Source organism: Cavenderia fasciculata (assembly GCF_000203815.1).
Source record: "Cavenderia fasciculata unplaced genomic scaffold Scf_EU5ZYIE02H8LDV-5, whole genome shotgun sequence".
Lineage (NCBI taxonomy): Eukaryota > Evosea > Eumycetozoa > Acytosteliales > Cavenderiaceae > Cavenderia > Cavenderia fasciculata.
Window position 1 is genome coordinate 76,337 of NW_004457639.1, and position 13,847 is coordinate 90,183.

The 13,847-nt window shown below is 31.5% G+C and overlaps 5 protein-coding genes across 5 annotated transcripts; 2 read left to right on the forward strand and 3 right to left on the reverse strand.

Moving 5' to 3' along the window:
• Positions 1–172: 172 nt before the first annotated feature.
• Positions 173–5,420, reverse strand: DFA_09838 (uncharacterized protein; the record flags this gene model as incomplete). Its single annotated transcript, XM_004351684.1, has 4 exons — positions 173–2,797; positions 2,868–3,260; positions 4,313–4,561; positions 4,629–5,420. The coding sequence occupies 4 exons, from the start codon at positions 5,418–5,420 to the stop codon at positions 173–175; spliced, it is 4,059 nt and encodes a 1,352-aa protein (XP_004351736.1).
• A 149-nt stretch (positions 5,421–5,569) lies between these two features.
• DFA_09839 (uncharacterized protein) lies at positions 5,570–5,864 on the forward strand (the record flags this gene model as incomplete). Its single annotated transcript, XM_004351685.1, has 2 exons — positions 5,570–5,690; positions 5,812–5,864. 2 exons carry the CDS (start codon positions 5,570–5,572, stop codon positions 5,862–5,864), a joined length of 174 nt encoding a protein of 57 aa, XP_004351737.1.
• Positions 5,865–5,983: 119 nt separating this feature from the next.
• On the reverse strand, positions 5,984–7,843 carry argS1 (arginyl-tRNA synthetase; the record flags this gene model as incomplete). The annotated part of the gene is made up of 3 exons (XM_004351686.1): positions 5,984–6,540; positions 6,605–6,875; positions 6,959–7,843. The coding sequence occupies 3 exons, from the start codon at positions 7,841–7,843 to the stop codon at positions 5,984–5,986; spliced, it is 1,713 nt and encodes a 570-aa protein (XP_004351738.1).
• Positions 7,844–8,134: 291 nt separating this feature from the next.
• Positions 8,135–11,230, reverse strand: DFA_09841 (uncharacterized protein; the record flags this gene model as incomplete). The annotated part of the gene is made up of 3 exons (XM_004351687.1): positions 8,135–10,157; positions 10,989–11,119; positions 11,204–11,230. 3 exons carry the CDS (start codon positions 11,228–11,230, stop codon positions 8,135–8,137), a joined length of 2,181 nt encoding a protein of 726 aa, XP_004351739.1.
• A 493-nt stretch (positions 11,231–11,723) lies between these two features.
• On the forward strand, positions 11,724–13,723 carry DFA_09842 (uncharacterized protein; the record flags this gene model as incomplete). The annotated part of the gene is made up of 3 exons (XM_004351688.1): positions 11,724–12,287; positions 12,378–12,997; positions 13,078–13,723. The coding sequence occupies 3 exons, from the start codon at positions 11,724–11,726 to the stop codon at positions 13,721–13,723; spliced, it is 1,830 nt and encodes a 609-aa protein (XP_004351740.1).
• Positions 13,724–13,847: the final 124 nt, after the last annotated feature.

A 13,847-nucleotide genomic window follows, 5' to 3' on the forward strand; every position in this document is an offset into this window, starting at 1 on the left:
TGTATATAAATTCCTTTAATTTTTCAATTAAAAGAAATAATTTATTTTAGTTTTAGTCTTGGGTTTTGGGGGGGATTATATGTAAGTGATACAACAACAATAATGATATGATTTTTTTCTTTTTTTTTTTTCTTTTTTTCATTTTCTATTTTTTTCTATTCTATTTCTATTTTTAAAAATATTCTCTACCTTCTTTAATGATTTTGTTTTGAATACGTTTACCATAGGGAGTATTTTTGAGTTGAGCCAAATGAGGTTTGATAGCCTCGACCAACTTGGTGTGTTGGTGTGGTTCTGCAATGGTAAGAGAGGTTTGAATGACATAGTTGGCAAATGGATCCTGTAAAAGATGCAACAAGGTGTCACAATCGATGAGTTCCTGGATGAGGTTGCCTCGCGTGATGGGGTCTGCAACGTGCAAACACTTTTCCACTACATTGGACGAAAACTTTTGAGTGGCGAGAATGGAAACATGTCCAACAAATCTCTTGGCCATCTCACAAGTCAAACCTGGGAATGGAAGGTCGAGAACATACTGAACAACATAATTACCAAATGGATCTTGAACGAGTACCAAGGAATTGGCAATAACCTCTTGAATGAGTTGAACCTTTTGAGTCTCTGAAGCGTGATCAATGCAACGTTGAAGGACACAACAACCGTGACGATGAGTAGCGACGGCAATACAATTGGCCGACGACGAAACAGAATCATAGATGAATTGATTGTCGGGTGGTGCCAACTTGTTTAGACATTTTTGAATGACGTGGTTACCATTGAGATCTTGAATGAGTGGGACGACATGTTGAGCGAGTGACTTTTTAATGAGAGCAATTTGTTCGGGCGTGGTAAGGAATTCAATCATCTTTTGAACGGCTCTAGTACCATGCATATTCATCGAGATGCGTACAATATCTGGTCCAACCTTGTCAATAATCACAAGACGTTGACGATCATTACAATGTTCCAATAGTTTTTGACAAAGATAATTACCAAATGGATCGGTCATCAACTCCAACATGTATTCGCAAACCTCTTTGAAAATGAGTTCAGTCAATGGTTCATCACCCTCTTCCAATTTCTTTTGAAGGAATCTACAACCATGTTGATCACGACACAATGGATAGATTGAACTTGAAATTTGATCAATCGATGTATATTGTTTGTTGGCAATCATTTCAATCTTTCCTGTTATATCCAAATTTGCTGTTCCAGTTGGTATTGGTATATTTGAACTTGAATTTAAATTTAAATTTAAATTTATACCTGCCAATGTTATATTTTGTGATGATGATGAAGATGATGAAGTATTTTGATTATTATTTTGATTATTATTTTGATTATTATTATTATTATTCTTATTATTATTTTGATTATTATTTTTATTATTATTATTATTTAATTGTTTTGGTTTTTCTGGTTGGTTTGATTGATTCATTTCTGTTGATGATAATATTGGTAAACTCTTTCTTGAATTCTTTTTGTTATTTTGATTATTTTGATTATTTTGATTATTTTGATTATTTTGTTGTTGAAGAGGTTGATTATTTTTATTATTCTTTTGTTGTTGTAATGGTTGTTGTTGTTGTTGTTGTTGTATTGGTTGTTGTTGAATAATTAGAGTTGGAGCATTATTATTATTATTACTTTGATTTTGATTTTGATTTTGATTTTGATTTTGATTTTGATTTTGATTTTGATTTTGATTACTTTCATCCTTTTCATCATGAACAAAATTACATTTACTACCTCTACTACAATAACCTTGAGTAAAATATCTGCAAACTTGAGATGGTGAAGTGTTGTTGTTTAAATCATTTGGTGGAGTTGGAGTTCTAGATGGAGTTGTTTGATTTGTTGTAGACTTTTTATCTTCCATATTATAATATCTTTCAAATGATGATTCAATATCACCACCAATCAAATTTTTGGTTGCTGGAGCAATCGGTGTTGGAGCATGAATTCCTGTTGGTTTACCAATATGTTGTTGTTGTTGTTGTTGCAATGGTTGTTGTTGTTGTTGTTGAACTGGAACACCACGTGGTTGTGGTTCAAACATTTTATCCTTCCAAGTATTTGAATGAAGTGAACTATTTGAAATACTTCTTGGTAATCCTCCATTATTATTACCACTATTATTATTGCCGTTTTGATTATCATCAATTAATTGATTAACAGTTGAATAGGCAACTTCAAAAGATGATTTAATCAATTCACGTGGAGTGGTACCTTCACCTTCTGGATTATCATTGACTGATAATTGTTGAATCTTTCTTTGTAATGGTCCTAATCCTGGTGGTGGTGGTGATGTCCAATTGGTACCATGATCAGATGATGATTGTCTAGAATCAAAATATTTGTTATTATTATTTTGAAATTGTCCTTGTCCATTCATCATATGATGTTGTTGTTGTTGTTGTTGATTCTTTTGTGGTTGTGGTTGATAGAATTGTTGTTGTTGTTGATGAGTATTATGATGACCATGTGATTGTTGTTGTTGTTGATGATGATGATGATTATTATGATGACCGTGTGATTGTTGTTGTTGGTGATGATAGTTATTTTGTTGTTGTTGTTGTTGATGATGATGTTGTTGTTGTTGAACTGGAACTTGAACTTGAACTTGTTGAACTGGAACTACTTGACCAACTTGACCTCCAACTTGATTTCCAACTTGACTTCCAGGTCTATGTTGATAGAATTGTTGTTGTTGATGTTGTTCAGCTTGTCTTTGTAATTGAAGTAATTGTTGTTGTTGTTGATGAATCATACCCAAAATGTTTTGTCTAAAATATGCCTAAAAATAATAATAATAATGATTAATTTTCTCTTTTCTCTCCATTTTTCTTTTCTTTTTTTCTATTTACCTCATTAAACATTTCATCACCAATATTATCAGGAAAATTATAAAAGGAAGGTTGATTTTCAAGAGGAGGAGGAAGTTTACTTTGATTTTGATGTTTTTGATAGAATTCCAAATAGTTTTCATCACATCTGATATCGTTAAACAATTGATCGGTCGCTCTAAACGCAAACAAACTATTGCTATTAAGGGTCATACCCATGATGGGCGGAGCAGATGTTGAACGATCTGGAGGTTTAAAATTCAAATTACGTAGTAATTCCTCTTCATCTTCTTCCTCTTCTTCTTTGCCATTATTATTGTTGTTGTCAATCATGATGGAGGCCCTCTTTAATTGAGGTTGAAGATGTTGTGGTGGTTGTTGATGGTGTTGTTGTCTATCCGTTTTTTTCTTTATCTATATTCTTTATAGTCGTCTTGCAAGAAACTATAAATCACTACTATTGTACTCTAGATTGGTGTCTATGTTGTAGTCTCTACCACTACTCGGTTGATTCCTAAAATAAATACTATGTTTTGATACTGTTGTTACAACAAAATAAATAGAAATAAATAGAAAAACTAAAAGATTTAGGTTAATAAAAGAGAAAGAGAAAGAAAGAAAAAAAAAAACAATGATTGAATTGAAATGAATATAGAGGTGGTGGGTGAACCGCCTGATCACAAAACAAGCAAGAGAAGAGAAGGGGGCAAACTCTTCTTTTTTGTATTTTTTTTTTTTTTGCCTTTGCTTTTACTGTTTTGGTGTTGGTATTGTGATATAGAAGAGCTTTAGTTCCTTACTTCTACTAATACTATAGTTGGGTAATTAAGAGAGAGTTTTGTTTATTCAAATGAACGTTAACGATGGTGATGATGTCAACAACAGAAAAAAAAATTAAAAAAAATTATTTTCAAAAATGTGTTGCTGGTCCTGGATCGTTTGTATCATATGATGTAAATATTCTTAAGAAATAAAAAAGATTTATAGGTTTGATTATTGTTGTTGTTGTTGTTGTTGTTGTTGTTGTTGTTGTTGTATATGTACGAAACGAAAAAACTGTACAAATAAACTTGTTTAAAATTCCAACAACACACAATTGTTGATTGATATTGATTGTTTGATAGGTGTGTGTGTTAATGAATGAAAAAGTCAAAAGTTGTGAACTAGTCTAGTCATATGATGGTTGATTCTTTTAAACAACTATAGTGATTTGATCAAATCTTACCAATTCGATTATTGTTATTTCTGTCTCTCTCTTTTTGTTGTTTCAGTTTAGTATCGAGATAAGGGTTATAGTAAAACTTTTATAAAACAAATTAAACGGTCATGTCTCTCTCACTCTCGTTCTCACAGAGCTCTGTCAGAACAAAAAAAAAAAATTAAAAACAAATCAAAATATTTTTCCGAACGAACCGACAAACAGAAGCAAGTATATTTATAACTATAAGTTTTTTAGGATTTTATACATTATGTCTTTGATATTGTTGTTCAATCAATTTTTTAGCATTTGAATCTTGTTTGGTATGGAAATCGGCAATAAGAGATGTCCATTGATGTTTGGCTCTTTGATTTGCTGTTACTTTACTAGTTGATCTTCCAATTCCCTTGTTTGCAATTTCCATTTCCTTTTCTCTCAATATTTCAATTCTTTGTTTATCTTGACTCAATAAACTTGATTGATTAATTTCTATTATTCCTTTTTGTTTTATAAGTAACTAAATAAAAATATATATATATATATTAGTCAATTGGTCAATCCTATGAATAAATTTGATTACTTACATTTTGAAGATATGTATTTTCGGTTTCACCTTTAATAAAAGGTTGTTGAGATTGTTGTAATTTTTCTTGTTGTGTCCAATATTCCATTTCTTGTTCTTCACTCCATTGTGATGGATATTGTTGTTGTTGTTGATTTTCTTCTTCTTCATCTTCTTGAATTTCTTGTTGTACATTATTTACAGTAGTTGTTGGTAGATCAGGTTTTGGTTCATCAAATGAAAAGAATGGATCAATTTCTTCTTGTATTTGTTCTTTTTCTTCTTTTTTAGTTTCAATCTTTGATTGATTGATTTTTGTTGTTGTCGTTGTTGGTATAGAAGCCTTTTTCTTTGCCATTAAATTCTTTCTCAATGCAGTTGGAATGAGTGGATTATTTATAATCTTTTGTTCATTTGTTGTTAAAAATGTTGTAGTCGTAGTAGTAGATGTAGATGTAGATGCATTATCATTCTTCTTATTCGTCGTCGTTGTAGTTGTAGTCTTTAATAAATCTTTATGTTTTGATTGAAGTTCTTTTAATTGTTCTTGTTTTGCTGTTGGTTCTGGTAGATAACTTGCAAATGATGATTGTGATTGTGATTGTAAATGTGATTGTTGTTGTTTCTTTCTTTGATTTTCATTGTAATAATCTGTCGATGTATCTTTATATAATGTTGTCACAGTTCTCTTATTTTCATTGTTGTTATTGATCTTTGGTTTGTTTCCAATAGTAGTTGAAATATTCTGCTTTTTAATATTATCATCATCATTATTATCTTGCTCTTCATCAGAAGAGTTATATTCATCAAACATATTAATGTTTATAACTATTAATAAAGACGAAAAGTTTTAATTATTTCTTTTTTCTTGATTTTTTCATTCCTCACTTCTTCAAATTTTTTAATTAACTTTTTTATTATTACTTTTTATAAACAAATATTAGAGAGATATAATACATAAAGATGTCTTCACACTTTTTTAGAAATAGATACGATGATGATTTAATGTTTGATGATATGGATGATGATATGACTGATCCAATGCAAGAACCAAAGGTTATTGTACATCAAGATTTTTTCAATAGTATGAAACAAACCAATAAAAAGAGAAGAAGATCTTCTTTCTTTCTCTCTCTCTCTCTCTCTCTTTCTCTCTCTTTTGAACACACTTTTAACATTATTCTTTTCTATTTCTTTTCATTTAGATTTTGAAGATGATATTGATGAAGATGAATTAATTGATAATACCAACAAATAGATAAAATGATGATGATCATTGTACAGTAATAATAAATCAAGATCTTCTTCTTCTTCTTCTACTTTTTGGAATATGTAAAAAAACTACTACTACTACTTTACTTTTTATTTTTATTTTTTTTACATACGTTCCAAAGGAACTAAACCAAGAATACGTAAACCATTACCAAGAATGATTTTGGCACAATGAAAGAGAGCGGTACGAGCTTCGGCGAGGTTTTGTTCACGGTCCTTGACATAGAGGACACTGTGAGCAGAAGAGATGGCATGACACAATTCAAAGAGATAGGTGGCAACAACGTTTGGTTCCAAATTGTTGAGGGCACCTTGGAGGACATCACCATAACGACCAATGGTAACGGCCAAGGTGTATGCCTCTGGTTCGGTCAAGAGACCAAGGTCGGCATCCTTGTTGATGGCAACGTTGTTTTTACGTTCCATCGAACAGAGACGGGCATGAGCGTATTGAAGATATGGTCCTGTATCACCTTCAAATGAAAGCATACGATCCCAGTTAAAATCGTAATCCTTGTTACGTTTGGCAGAGAAATCTTGAATCACAACAGCAGAAACCGCAAGAATATCAGCTACTTCATCTGGTTTTTCAATTTCAGCATACTTGGCTTCATTCTTTTTCATTACTTCACCCATAATTTGTTTTGATTCATTTAATATATCTAGAGTAAAAAAAGGTAAGTAAAAAAATATATAAATATATTTCTATTTTTCTTTTTTACTTGCCTTCCAAGAAAACGACAGTTCCTTTACGAGTTGACATTCCTTTAACCATACCAAAACCAATATGAGTTAAATCTTTACTCCATTCATAACCCATAGTTTCGACGATTTTGAAAAGTTGACGGAAATGTAATTCTTGTTGAGATGCAACAACATAGATCATCTTGTCAAACTTTAAATCTTCCTTACGATAATTGGCAGCTGCAATATCACGTGTAATATACAATGTTGATCCATCTTTTTTCTTTACTAATACTTTTCCTAATTTATATGCCTATAAAAGAGAAAAAAGAAAAAAGAAATTAATAAACTTTCTATCTATTTGTCTTTTTTGTTTTGTTTTTTGTTTCTAATTACTTCTAAATCAATAACTTTAGCACCTTCAGATTCAATGACAAGATTCTTTTCAACCAACTTATCATAAGCGTGAACCATACCATCACACATTAAACTTTCACCAGAATAGATATCAAAGCTAACGTTGAGACGAGCATAGATGGCTTTGTATTTTTCGATGGATACGTCACGGAAACGTTTCCAAATGGCGAGAGCATCGACATCACCATCTTCCATACGTTTAAAGTAGGAACGAGCATCGTCGTGAATCGATGGTTCAGTTTCGGCTTGTGCGTTGATTTTGACATAGACGTGGAACAAGTGAGCGATTGGATCCTTTTGGAGTTCCTCTTCACTACCAAAACGTTCAAAACCAATGGCCAACAAACCATATTGCTTACCCCAATCACCTAGATAGTTCATAGAGGTGACCTTGTAACCAACGGCACGATGAAGGTTGACCAAAAAGTTACCAATAATCGTTGAACGGAGATGACCGGCATGGAATGGCTTGGCAATGTTGGGGGAAGAGAATTCGAGGATAATGTGTTTCTCTTGGTTGGCGTCAAACGTGGCTTGCGATACACCGAAACGGTCTCCCTCTGCAAGCACTTGCTTGATAATGATACTGGTTTGTTGTAGACGATTGACGTTAAAGTTGAGGTAGATTCCACTAACAGACACCTTGGTGATCAAGTCATTGCATACAAACTTGTTTGCCAATTCGTTGACCAATTGATTAGGTGCTCCTGCAAGTTTCTTGAAACGATTAAGCTTTGGCAACGGTAAAGCAAAATCGGCCAAATCCTTATTCTTTGGTGCTTCTACACATTGAATAACTTGATCTGCTGGTATATCTACCATTGCTGATATTTGTTTTGATATCTCTTGTTCAAATATACTCATCCTTTTTTAAAATAAATTAATATATATATATATATAGAGAGAGAGAGGGAAATGAATGAATATTGACGATTGATTTAAAATGAAATGACTTCGTTTTTGGTCTTGTGTAAAAAAATTGAAGAGAAAAATATAAAAAATTAAAAAATTTTGATAATGAGTGTCTCTTGCTCTCGCTCCTATGCTAGTTTTTATAATGTTGGTATTGGAAAAAGTGAGAAATAAACTTTAATCCGATTTCCCAAACTAATAATTTAATTTAATTTATATTTATTTCTTTTTTATTTATTTTTTTTAGAGATAATTTTCCAAATGATTTGTTGAATTTACATTATTATTTTGATTTTGTTGATGATTTGAAACAATAAATAATCTAGTATCTTTATCAAATTTAATTTTTGTTGGATGAGGACATAGTTTGTAGAGTAGATCAAGTTTGTCATGATGAGGAGATACCCAATCATCTTTTAGCAGACCACCAGTATCACCACTGTTTGGATTAAGACACCAATAAAAAGAGTCTGTTGAACCAATCTTTTGAAGATACGCTACAAAACTATCCATCCACAATCGATCAAGATGATCTAGGTATCTACCACCCCATTCACCAACCACTACTGCTCGACCGGTTGAACTGGGTAATAGACCAAAATTGACATCCCAATGACCTGTCATATTGGCTGGGAAATTTGATGCATTAAAATGAGCATGTTTAACTACACTTGGTCCATAACAATGTGGACTATAAACAAATTTATCATTCAATGGTAATTGAACAGTTGAATTTCCTACTTCTCCAAATGAAACCAAATTATTTTGACCGTGATTATTATGATTTTGATTTCTACCTTCAGATTCAAAACTTTCACCCCAACAACATTGCATTTGTGAATGTTGTTGACTTGGTACACCTTGACCAAATATTAACCAACGATTACCACCATGATTTTGAATGTATGATCCAATTCGATTGATTGCCTTGTCCCAATCAGTCAATGGATTACCACTGTTCCAAGTTGCTGAAAATGGTTCATTCTTTAAATCTACTCCAATTACATTCCATGTATTACCATATCTAATGGTCAATATATTCCAAGCTTTCAAAGTATCTTGTTCACTATAAAGATTATTATACCAAAGACCATCATGTAATCTATCGTTTGGACCAAAAGAATGAAGATCCAACAAGATAAACATGCCTCTTTCACCTGCGGCTTCAATGATGATATCGAGTACAGAGAGAGCACGCAGTCCATGCATATCTGTATTCATAGATTGAGTGATTGATATTGAAGTTGGGAATGGATCTTTTAGAACCATTTCCAGTGAAAATGGGATACGAATTGCATTGAAATGATGTTGTGCCATGAAATCAATATACTCTCTATAATCTCTTTGCCAAAGTCCATGTACGACAGATGTTTCAGTCTCACATCCAAACCAATTAATTCCTTTTAGACGTAATTGTTGATCGTTGATCCAAAGACATCCATCCTTTGATGCAAAATATAATTCAGAGTATTTGGTTTCAGTCATCTTGTTGTTCTTGTTGAATAAAATACCTCCAGATTTTTTAAGTTTTGATGATACTCCACCTCTTGGACTGGTTGATTTCATCAATGGTGAAGAAACGTTTGGTGAATGTATTGATGCTCTTCTATTTGTAGAAGTTGTAGAAGTAGAAGTGGTAGGATTATTATTATTATGATGATGATTATTATGATGACTATGATGACTGTGATGAGTTGCTGATCTTTCACGACTAGTTTCTTGTCTTTGTTTTAGGTATCGTTCTTTTTGTAATTGTTTATAATCTGTTAATTGATCATCAAATGCTGGTGAATCAATCACTTGAGATTTTGGTCTAGTACAAGTAGTCGTTGAAGTAGTAGAGGTCAAAGGTGTATGAGGTAATGGTTTACTTTGTTGATCAACTATAACTGGAGCAATTACAACTGCAGGTGCAGTAGGAATAGTAGTATTGGTAGTAGTTGTTGTTGTTGTTGTTGTTGGAATGGTAGGATATAAATTTTGAACCAATGATATTTGTTGTTGTTGTTGTTGTTGTTGTTGTAATTTATCGATATCACTGGATGTAGGATTGATTATTGGCACAACTGGTGTAGCTCCGTTGTTTGATGGTGGTATGACTATTTGGTTGGGAGAAGACGATGTCGAAGAAGCAGCAGCAGGACCAGTTAAAAGAGGAGATATGTATGGTTGATGGAATACACTATTTGCCTTGTTACGTTCGTACTCTTTTTGTTGTTTCTTTCGCAAATGTCTTAGTCTTCTCCTTCTAATCTTGTTTCTAATCCTTTTAAATAATTTGTTTATTGGATTAACCATTCGACGAGATTGAAAGAGAAAGAAGAATATTAATGAAAGAAAGAAAGAAAGAAAGAAGAAGAAATAATATTAAATATTATTATTAATTATCATCATGAATAAACCAACACAGAGAGTAGTTTGAAAAAGTTAGTAGTTAATATGTTGATAGAAAGAGAGAGAGAGAGAGAGAGTGTGTGTGAGAGAGTGTCAATCACCTTATCCATCATATATACACACACTCACACACAATCACACTCGATTATTAATATTATTATCATTACTGCCAATATAATTAAATGAGGGGTCATCAAAAGGGTTGGCAGTAACAATAAAAAAAATGATTAATAAAAAAAAGTTTTTTTAATGATTCTTTTACCAAACCAACAACTTTTAAATAATATTTCATTATTTAAAATTAATTTACCAAATTACACATAAATCTCAATTTGTGCATGATGAATTCATCCTCGACCACACACACAAGTTAATATTACTATTTGCGGATCGTATGACAGGTCTCTCTTTATAATTATTGGTTTTTTTTTTTTAATTAAAAGAAATGGGCGATGATCAAAAGACACCACATGTACCTGGAGGTTCGGTGATCACAACTCTTTTTATCGATGTGGTGTCTTTTGTTGCGTTCGCTCGAGAGAGAGATGTTGAATTGATATCGAGGAACCTTTTGTTGATCAATCAAATAGATAGACAAAGTTCTCACGCGACAGACACACTCAAGATGATGATGGGTACTCGTCCAACAAGGTTGGTTCACTTGTCAATCGACACACCATGCTAAATGAGCCCACCTACCTACCTTGGCTCTATTTGTTGATAATGGGCAAGTAGAAAAAGAGAAAAAGAGGATAGGATCCTTGCTTTCATTTTGGTAATATCAAGAAAGGAGAGAAGAGACAGAGAGACAGAGAGAGATGATGAAGAATCACTCTTATTAAAAGAAAGAACCCTGTTTCTTTTTGTTTATTAACTTTCATCAAATATAGATATATATAAATATTAATATTTATACACATTACATATTTCATCATCATCAAACATTCAATTCAATAATCAGCCTCTCATTTCAACAAACAACCAACTTTTGTGTGTGAATTGTGTGACTTGACTGTCCAAATCGGCTGGTGGGGTGTGAACATTCGTTCCTCGGTTGGCTGATTTTCTTCACTTTTGGGGTGTGTTGTGATTTTATCAATACTTATCCATCAATCCATCATCTATCCATACTATCATCCAATCGTTGATTTTTGTAGTGGTGGTGATTTTCAAGGTATTACCAAAGCCGGATTGACCAAATTGTATTTCACAATCAAAACAAAAAACCATCATCATCAACAACAACAACATCAATAATTTAAAAATCTTAATCTTAATCTCCAACTTCAACCTTTTAAGAGTTTTTACAACCAATCAAATTTGATTGTTTAATATTATTATTAATCAAATAGTTACACAGGACCAAAAAAAAAAAAACCTTTTTTAATTATTTAAAAAGTTTATTTTAAATAATTAATTGTACATATAAATATTTAAAATGTCATTTTTATCATCTTCATTATCATCAATGACATCATTTTCTTCTTCATTTTCTTTATCAAAAAGTTTACATAATTTATTTAATCAAAATAATCAAAATAATAATAATTCACCAAAATTAAATATTATTAATAATGAAAAAGTGGTACCATGGAAATATTCAGATACACCATTAGAAAATGGTATTGGATCTATTGAAATGGAACATATACAATTATCATCATATAAATTAAATGCTTCCAAAGATTTGGTATCAAGTGGTCAATTAATGATTGGTACTACACCAATTGAAAGTTTGGATATTGGTGGAAATGACGGAGGTGATGGTAGAGGAGAAGAAAAGAAAATTGAATCAACATTATATTCCTGTGAAAAGAACGGATGGCAAGGTTGGAAGACCATTCGAATCATTGGTGAAAGATATGTATTTGGACTAATTGTCACAATCTCAGTTTCCATTTTAATATTTATAATGAGTAGTTTAAAATGGTCTGGTGATGCAAAAGATTCTTCTGGTTATTTAAATAGATTAAATTATTCTATATTTTTTATTTGTTCAATGGTAAGAAGTAAAAAATATTAATAATAATAATAATAATAAGAAACAAACAAAATAATTTACTTTTTTAATTTTTTACTTTTATTTTTTTAGATGTTTTTTGGAACCATTTATATTTCTTTGGGATTTTGTGCATCATATTCATTTTCAGTTTTAAAGAAATCGGGTGTATTATATTATGTATCAACGCTATCTGTATTTATTATTATATTTTACGCAGTATTGACATACAAGGAGGTTGATTTCTGGTACTATTATATTGATGCATTGGGTGTAGTTGCACTATTTGTTATTGGACAAGTTTTGTTTTCCTATCAAGTATCGGCAACACTATTAAAAGAGGGTCAAGAAACAACACAAACAAAAAATCAATTACCACCAACTCCAGACATGGTTGGTGTACAACAATCATCTCGACCATCACCACCAATTTCCATTTCAAAATCCAAACCAAAGGAAAAGTCAGAAAAGAGAAAAGCAGTCATGATTGCATTCAATTATACTGCACCCGATGTAGTAGTCACCATCTTTTCCGTATTCTATATGTTTTTCCTTTTACCAATCTATTTTTCAATCGATAATCCAATCATTCGTTTGGGTTGGAGATTACTCGTCCATCCATTATATTGGGCTCTCATCATTGCCATTGCAAGACAATTTTTAACAAAAGATATTTCTACAAATGATATTTTATTAAATAGTAATATTGTATTGTATGTATAAATCAAAACAAATGAATAATTATAATTTAATAATAATATTAATTTTCTTTTCTTTTTTCTTTTTTTTTTAGACATACATTTTTTCATAGTCATACATTGGGAAAAATATTTGTATTTACATTAAATGATGAAGGATGGTCAGGATTAACAGAGATTGCAATGATTGTATCAGCGGTAGAAGATATTATTATTCGATGTGTATCTTTAAAACGTGATGAATTTATTATTGGATTATTTTATGGTCGTGAAGCTGCAAGACAAAGTGTCTATTTACAACAAAATCTACAACTGAGAGCAGCCATTTTAAATATTCAAGTGGCACTTGAATTCTCTGGTCTCATTACAGCACCTCTATTTATTTATCTTTTCCAACAACACCGCTTAGTTTTCCACTTTTTCGATGGTGGTGATATCGTTGTAACTACTCTAATCTATCAAACAATACTTAGTCTTGGTTTGGATCTAATATCAGAACTGTTATCTACCTATGTCGAATGTAGATTCTTTCATCTTCCAATATCATTTACATGGGAGTGGATGAAGGGAAACAAATGGTTTTTGGCTTGGTTGACCTATGGTGCTCTGACAATGGGTCTTTTAGGTATGATCTGGTTATGTTGTCGTACTCCAAGAGCTATACTATGTACAAAAAATGATATTTGTTCTTGTAATGCTATCATTGCTAGTACTTTACCTTCTTGGTGTAATCAAGATTAATTTAAATTAAATTAATAATTGTAAATAATAAATAATAAATAAATATTTGTAAAAAAAAAACGAACGATTCAAGGTCAGATGATTCAAAATTAATTAAACTCACCTAGATTTATTTGTTTGTTTG